This window comes from Papaver somniferum, chromosome 9 (genome assembly GCF_003573695.1).
Source record: "Papaver somniferum cultivar HN1 chromosome 9, ASM357369v1, whole genome shotgun sequence".
NCBI lineage: Eukaryota > Viridiplantae > Streptophyta > Magnoliopsida > Ranunculales > Papaveraceae > Papaver > Papaver somniferum.
Window position 1 is genome coordinate 66,549,797 of NC_039366.1, and position 8,752 is coordinate 66,558,548.

The window sequence follows — 8,752 nt, forward strand, 5'->3', positions numbered from 1 at the left end:
TCGATACATCAAAACATGTCACAAACTGGGGGATACTCATCAGGGTATTGGTATGGCGGTTTACAACATGTGGCGCGCAATACGCCCTTACAAGAAAGTGTCATAAAGCGGGGCGGTTAGTAATGGCAAGAAGTAATGGTGAAAACGTATCCTTCATTATGGAAACATCAGTTCCAGGCGTTACCCGTTACTCCTTTCTTCCATTACTCAAACGTTCCCGCTTCTACGAGACATCACTGCGTTCTAAATTTGAAGGAGAAAATCAACCGAAGCTTTTGGAGAACTTCATCAACAAAAGGTAAGTGAAGACTGAACCACATATTACTCAAGTTTTAACCTTTATATCTATGAACAATGTCGCATGACTAAATTGGACTTTACATGCATAATAGAAATTTCAAGTCAAGTTTATCTTGTTAATTGTTCTCGAAATATGTTGACTAAGCTTAAGAACATTTGTTCATACTTGATGAAATTGGTTAAGAACAATTTATTGTTTATGACCTAAATCGTGATTCAAGTTAATCATTTGAAAATAGCTTGGAACAGTGATATGTGTCATTGATGTTATTCGAGAATGTTTCAAATTGATTATTAGAGAGATATATAACTACTGTAAATCTGGATACAGGATAGTACACGTACCAGCATACATACTAGCACAACTGTTATACACCCGGATTCGTAGCACATGTAGCCAGTACATGTACCGGCGTAGCTATAGTTCGACAACAACTTTTGGTACACATACCAAGTATGCAAACCCAAAAGGTTCTGCTGACTCGTGAACCCAGGATGGTACACATACCTAGTATCCATACCAATAAAGTTTTCTGGACTCTTAAACTCATTTTGTCTTAAGGGTATACAAATCCAGCATACGTACCACGACAAAATAACTCACGAACTTGAAGTAAGTACACGTACTTACCCTGTCGAATATTTTTCAGATGAACCAGAATTATTTATATGAGATACTCGGCATTTGAACAACACTCTAAAAACATATCTAGACATATTTGATCACATCATAACTTATGGTTGTGACTCAAGATTAAAGTTTTAAAGTGTTATATGAAAATGATTAAGCTTATGGTTCGTCTGGCTAGTTTTGGCTCGCCTTTCATAAATAAGTTATTGTACACGGTTTAGTTACGGTCATCTTAACCAGAATGTAAATTCTATTATGTTAATCTCAAGTCAAGTTTTTCATCTAATAGTGATTATTGATTGCTTGATTCCAAAGCTACCTTAGCTTATATCCAAAGAAACCTTGATCTTGAAAGTCTATATAAGGAGAAACTCAAGCAATTGGGATCTTTGAATCTCTGACACTATTCTTGTGTGTTCTAGTTGTAAAATAGAGTCATCATATCCTTTAAACCTTTTTAGGTTTAGCGACTAAAAAGACTTCACTTAGGGATTCGTGAAGCCAGGTCCAACTATCTTTATCTTGATAGTTCGGGCGAATCCTGATCTTGCTACTGATTGTTGAGTCTCACTCCGATCAGGCGAGATAGATAGAAATCTCAAAGTTCAAAGTTCTTCGTCTAGAAATTTGTGATTCCACAAGTATATTCCTCGATAACGATTCTTTTTTGAAACTGAAGTACAAATTATTTGTGAGGTGAATAATAATATAGGTTGCTCTTCGGAAGTTGTAAGTGCCGAATTTTGAGGTTTGCTAGAATTTGTCTATTGCAAATGATTTCTTATCTCATCTTGGTCAATTGCGCAGAGTCTTGCGAGATTCAAAAGGCGTAAGGAGCGTGAATGTAAATGTATTACCGTGACGGTGGATCTGGGTCTCAACTACATTCCGGTCCGAAGTTCTGATACTATGCTAGAGGCAGTAGCGGCTTAATACAGTTTGGTGTTCAAATCTGGACTAGGTCACGTGGTTTTTCTGCATTTGCAGTTTCCTCGCTAACAAAATTTTTGTGTCTGTGTTATTTATTTTTCCGCATTATATTGTTTATCTTTATAATTAAAATATCGCATGTCGTACGTAAATCAATCAAAGTAGATACGTCCATCGTAATTGTTGGATACGACTTGATTGATCTTGGATATTGATATATGGAATCATCTAAGAACTCTCAGGATATAATCAGGTTCACAGACTTGTCTCCGGATATATATTGATTGTCTGATTAAGATTCATTAAGTCGTAACTCTCGGAATCACATTTGAGTTTTGTAACACCCGGTGTTTTTAGCATGACGCATGCTCAAAGATGTGCCATGACATGGGATGAAGCTTCATCCAAAACTTCCGTTGCGTAGAAATGGAAACATTGGCGTAGGCCAATACGGTGCCAAAAATGGCATATTGCATGGGTATATGGGCCAAAGACCAATATCGCATCACAATAGTACAACAGGCCAGAGCAGACAGCCGTTGGCAATATATAACCATCATGGATGGATATTACAGTTGGTCTACGGGACGGAAATGAAAGTACAGCCATCACGGCACTTCACTGGCCCTGACGTAGGAAATGTTCAACCATCATGGCAGGATATTGGGACTTGCCTGTGGACTCCGATGGACCCTCAAATAATAAACATATGTAAGCGTGTCTGATGGACTTGCCTTTAAGGGAGAATTTTGGGTTCACGGTGTCCACCGATCCGGAACCGGATCGTATTTCTTATCCGGACTCCAATCTCATACTCCCTCCGTCCCACTCCTAAGTGACCTATTTGATTTTAGATTTTGTCCCAATGATAAGTGACCTATATCACTAAACAATGAGATATTCCGGAATTATCCTTTTAGTTAATTATAAATAATATATGAAATATGTATAATTTGATAGGCATGTTTATATTCGTTACGTAGGTATTTTAAAATGCTTTTCAATTGTATGAAATTTGCGAACATCCGTGGAGTATTTTGAGAGATAAACCATTTTTAAATTTCACTAGTTATTATTCATAAGGGTATAATTGTAAAAAATGATTAAAAATACTATTTTCCTTGCTTGTCTTAAAAATTGTGCAAATTTCAAATAGGTCACTTAAGAGTGGGACGGAGGGAGGATGTCTCATTCTAACCGAGATAAGTGGTTTGGTTACTTTGGTACTTCGGTTCAAATTCCCCCCATTCTCTTTTACATCCCTTGGGTCTCATTTTTTCTCTCTCTGATTCTGAGTGCTCATCGATGGGGAGAGACGGAGGTAGTAGCGGTAGAAGAAAACACAGAAATTATTCAAGTAGTGATGATGATGATGATCGAAGAAGACGAAAGAAGAGTTCTTCTAAACAAATCACAGAACAAGAAATCAATGAGTATTTAGCCAGAAAAGCTCAGAAAAAGGTATGTTTGTTTAATTCGATGGATCAAATTCTAGGGTTTCTGTTTCTTTTCTTTTCGTTGTTGTGTTTCGAACGTAATTTTTGAATCTTGTAGGCAATAAAAGTTGCGAAGAAATTGAAGACGGAAACGGTTTCTGGTTATGCTAATGATTCAAATCCGTTCGGTGATTCTAACCTTAATGAGAAGTAAGTGTGAATTTATTGTTATTTTTGTATTTGTTTGATTGAAATTGCACCTAGAAACCCTAAACCCTAAGATGAACATAACTTGAATCAATTCAAAACCTAGTTTCTTCTGTTTCATGTGGTTATTAGGTAAGGTTGTTACTGGCCAAGGTGTGGTTAGTAGTCGAACTCGATTTCAGTTTTTTGTATGCTTATACGTGTTGTTTGGTGAACCGGGGACGAGTAAAAATTTTAATGCAAATCAAGGGGAAACTTAGATTAATTGGTTACTGTGTAATTAGATTTAGATTTTTGGTGAGGTAGAGTAAAAAGTGTGAAAGTGAATCATGAGGGAAACTTAGTTCTGTCCGTTGTTGTGAGTTCAGTTATTGAATTTGCATTCTTGGGTTGCAGGTTTGTGTGGAAAAAGAAGATAGAAAAATCGATATCTCAAGGTGAATCTATCGATGAAATTTCAGTTAAATCTGAAAAGAGGAGAATCAAAGAAAGGATGGTATGTTCTTTTGTCGTTCTCTTTTTTGTTAGGATTACCTAAGATTATTTAGAGGCGTGTGTTTGTTTTGGTGTTACTGTATGCTCTACATCAGTTGTTTTTCTTCAAGTCGATACTGACATACTGTTGCTAATAAAACTTGTAATACACATGCCAAGAAAGCCAACTACTTGCTATCATATATTGCGAAAATATCACAGTTTGTTATCTATTTTTGTTTGCTAAGGTTCTTGTTCTTATACTCATATTTGTTACGCAGGCGGAGATTGAGAAAGTAAAAAAGAGAAGGGAGGAAAGAGCTATGGAAAAGGCTCAACATGAAGAAGAAATGGTTAGAGTTTATGACTTTATTCTAGCTTATTATTAATATGTTCTTTCTTGTTGTTGTAAGATAATATATAAACTATAGTGTGGTTTCCGCCGACTATACATTCTTTTTTCAGATTTTTCATGTGACTTGTATGAAGGTCTGGTTCTGGATTTTACCTAAAAGTTTCTTACTGTGTAGGCAATGTTGGCTAGAGACCGTGCGAGAGCTGAATTTCAGGACTGGGAGAAAAAGGAAGAAGAGGTATTGAATAATACTAGTATTTCAGCTTTTGCATTTTAGTACTTGACAGCATGCTGCTTGTTTTCATATCTTGACCTGTTATCTGGAGAGACCATTGGTCATCTTTTTTGCATTCTTGACTCCATGTTTTGCTTCTAAAATTCTCCATCTACAGTTTCATTTTGATCAAAGCAAGATCAGGTCAGGAATTCGATTACGTGAAGGGCGTATTAAGCCTATTGATATACTCTCCAAGCATCTTGATGATTCAGATGATTTTGAGTTCGAGATTGATGAACTGGATGAACCATACATGGTGTTCCAGGTAAATGTTTCTTGTTTTCCTTAATTTATTCATTTGTTACCCAGGTAAATGTTTGTTCAGTACACAGAAATTTGCTTTAAGTAGGAAGTTATTATTCTGTCGGATACCATGTCAGGCATTACTTATGCAAAAACAAACTACTTCATTCATGATTCCTGAATCCTGAATGGCGGAAGCTTGATTTTCTCTCAGTTGGTCTTAACTCTTTAGATGCAGTGTCTAAAACCAAATCAGTTAGCCTGCTTGATAACTGAGGCTGAGCTACTGATGTATTAGGGTAAAAGGCAAACACTGACGGACCTATGAGGGGGCTAAACAGGGCTTTAGCCCGCCCCCTCAAAGGTCCAGAGTTTTTTTTTAGTATACGCAGCAGTTGGAATTTCATTTGTAACCCAATGCGCAGCCCGCCATCATGTCCACTAGCAACTCTATTTTGGCTTCTTAAACATATATACAGACGATTGAAAACACCATTTAAGTCTGGTAGAGGTCTTGAATCTTGATAAAAATTTAGGAGTTTTGGGAGCTTAATTAATTAATGAGAGAATACCTTTTAGTTTTTAGGGGTTTTCGCTGATTCATGGTAATGCTAAGAGAATTAAGGGGGTATTCAAATATGTGACTGGTGACATTGGTAAAGTAGCGCCTTCCGAAGAAAAATTCTGGGTTCATCCCTGACGGCAAATGACCCCAAAACGATTTTGGATTATCTTTTTTCTTTTTTTTTGGGCTTCTCCTCAAGCCAAGTATTCTGTGTTTGTTATGTATTAATAGTAGCAAATTCATAAAATTCTCGGGCAGTGCAATCGTCGTGTTACGTCTTTCTTTCTTCTTCTTCTTTCTTTTTTTTTTTTTTTTAAATTTTTTTAGTTGCAAAGAAAGTTCGAGTTACATTATCACCGGGTACATGCTATACAGCCTATACAGCATGTGGACTTTGACTAATAAGCCTATCCTAAATGTTGTTACTAGCTAATCTCAAGTTTTAATGCCAAGTGAAAAAACCTCATTTGTTATATAGATATACTATGTAACATTGATTTTAACATCTTGAATTTCACATTACAGGGCTTGACTGTGAAAGATATGGAAGAGCTTCGTGAGGATATAAAACTGCATCTGGATTTGGACAGGGCAACACCTACACATATAGAATATTGGGAGGTATTACCCCTTCTCTTCCCTTCTACCCTCTTTGTATAATGAATTATTTTCCACTGGAAATCCTTCTGGATAATTGTCTATTAGCTGACTGATGTGCCATGAAACAATGACAGTCTGTTGGATATTTTATATATAGCAAGTTAGCAACATGTATGTGTTTGCTATCGGTGGCTGGTGTTGCTGCATTAATAACATATTCCTCTAACCGTCCATCTGATGTCTTTTAGTCCTAGAGCTTGTTTCATCTGCACTCATATGTTGGTCCTGAAGTGAAGTTCTTTGTTTTTTGACAGGCGTTACTGGTTGTTTGTGATTGGGAACTAGCAGAAGCTCGAAAAAGGGATGCTCTTGATCGAGCTAGAGTACGTGGAGAGCAACCACCTGCTGAGTTGCTTGCTGAAGAAAGGGGCCTGCATTCAAGCATCGAAGAAGATGTGAAAAAGCTCCTGCATGGGAAAACTTACAAGGAATTAGAAGTGTTACAGACGCAGATTGAGTCACAGATGCGTTCTGGCACTGCCAAGGTAGTGGAGTACTGGGAGGCTGTTGTGAAACGACTTCATATATTCAAGGCCAAGGTAAGAATCCAGTTTTAAAATCTTCTTAGGTTGCATATACTCTGGTTCTGAGTTGAAACTAATTGTTCAGTTGTGCAAATCTCACAGGCTTGTCTGAAAGAAATTCACACCAATCTGTTGCGTAAGCATCTAAGGCGTCTGCAAAACCCCGTGAAGAGTGAAAATATTTTGGAAGATGATCGCGTTGATCCGAAGTCGCAAGCTGAGAAGGATATCATTCCTGATGCAGAAGGTATGTAACGTTAATCTCATTTATGGTCATGTGCTAGTTTGCTTCATGATATGTTGCTTGTGTAGCTGACAATAATCTGTAAAAAACAGATGCTGGGTCATATTCTCCCAAACTCTTAATGAAAGTGGAGGAGGTTGACGAGGAAGAAGAAGAGGCTGGATCATTTTCTCCAGAACTTCTGCATGATGATGAAAATGAAGAAGCAATTGATCCCGACGAGGATAGAATTGAACTGGTAAACCATCTGTCTTTTTTTTTTTCTCTTTTCTTTTTGATACGGGAGCATTTCTCTGTAGGAACCAATAAGTAGGCTGCATACTATGATTTGGTCCAGCAAAACATGATTTCTCTTTGTTTGACTTTTGATCTTGTTCCTATTTCATTCTTCTATATACTCACTGCTTTTCCTTTTTTGTTTATTTATTTATCTTAATGTCTTTTGTTTCAATGAAACAGGAACGTAAACGTCAGGCTGTCAAAGAAGAACATAAAAGACGACTTCAAGAAGCGATGGCATCAAAACCTGCTCCAGTGGACGATAACTGGGAATTGAAGGCCAGTAAAGCAATGGGAGATGTTGTGGATGGAGATGCAGTATTTGGTTCTGGTGCTGAAGTAAACCTAGATTCCCAGGTTTATTGGTGGCATGACAAATACCGTCCTAGAAAACCGAAATACTTCAACCGTGTTCATACTGGATATGAATGGAACAAGTACAACCAAACTCACTACGATCATGACAATCCACCTCCCAAGATTGTGCAAGGTTACAAGTTTAACATATTTTACCCAGACCTTGTAGACAAAACAAAGGCTCCTACTTACACCATAGAAAAGGTGGAAGGAAGCAATGGCGAGACATGTCTTATAAGGTTCCACGCAGGACCCCCATACGAGGACATAGTAAGTTTTCATCACTGTGCTTGCAGTTACTGATTTTAAAAGAAACTTTCCACCTCCGAGGGTTGGATTACTAATATGTTTTTGTTGATAATGCAGGCATTCAAGATTGTTAATAAAGAGTGGGAGTATTCCCACAAAAAAGGCTTCAAGTGTACTTTTGAGAGAGGAATCTTACATGTCTACTTCAACTTCAAACGTTATAGGTACCGCAGATAAGTTCAAGCTGAGGAGTGTCAACTGTGTTGGGTCAAGGTTGTTTGACTTCTGCTGTGCTTTTCCATGAAAATGCATATTCCCTTAAATGGTTCTTCCAGATGAATTTCCTCTTTCTCCATGGAATTCATTGACATTCTGAACATGCCAGATAATTTTTGTATGATGTACGAAAAAGCATCCAAATTTTTGCACAATTTTTTAGAAAGTGTTGATGAAACATGTTTATCATCTAATCTTGGATAATGAGAGATTGGGTGACACACAGCGATAGGGCTTCTAACTTGGGCAACTAATATGGCGGGTCTCATCAGTCAATTAAGAATTTTCAGTTATGTTATACTCCCTCCGTACCACATGTATAGGCGGAGGCACCCAATTATGATGATTCCCAAGCAAAATATCGTTTTGAAATTTACACTCCGCCTGTACAATAATAGGTACGGAGGGAGTATGAAAGTTCACCTCTATGAAATCACTATTACAGAAAAAGTTGTGGTAAGAATTTTCACAATGGTCAAGAAAAAAAAAGCACAAGTACGTTGTTAAGACTACCAAAGATATTGTTGGACCCTCCAGACCCTAGTCCAGAGTCTAGTAATACCGATTAAGAGAAAAACTTGAATAGAGGCTGTGGTTTCTGTTAGGGTTTATGTCAATGAATTTCGTTTTGGATTTATATTTTATGAGTCAAGGTTGTTTGACTTCTGTTGCAGTGTGTTCCTGCCAAGGGCCTAGTTTGCAAGGTCCTATTCGCATCCATGACCACCTTAAAATTGCTGGATGA

At 37.4% G+C, this 8,752-nt stretch overlaps 1 protein-coding gene across 1 annotated transcript; it reads left to right on the forward strand.

Annotated features, from left to right (window-relative positions):
• Positions 1-3,094: 3,094 nt before the first annotated feature.
• On the forward strand, positions 3,095-8,297 carry LOC113311036 (cactin-like). Its single transcript, XM_026559882.1, has 12 exons — positions 3,095-3,322; positions 3,416-3,507; positions 3,901-4,000; positions 4,260-4,331; positions 4,509-4,571; positions 4,726-4,875; positions 5,944-6,039; positions 6,333-6,617; positions 6,705-6,849; positions 6,939-7,084; positions 7,306-7,752; positions 7,849-8,297. The coding sequence occupies exons 1-12, from the start codon at positions 3,167-3,169 to the stop codon at positions 7,966-7,968; spliced, it is 1,872 nt and encodes a 623-aa protein (XP_026415667.1). The 5' UTR covers positions 3,095-3,166; the 3' UTR covers positions 7,969-8,297.
• Positions 8,298-8,752: the final 455 nt, after the last annotated feature.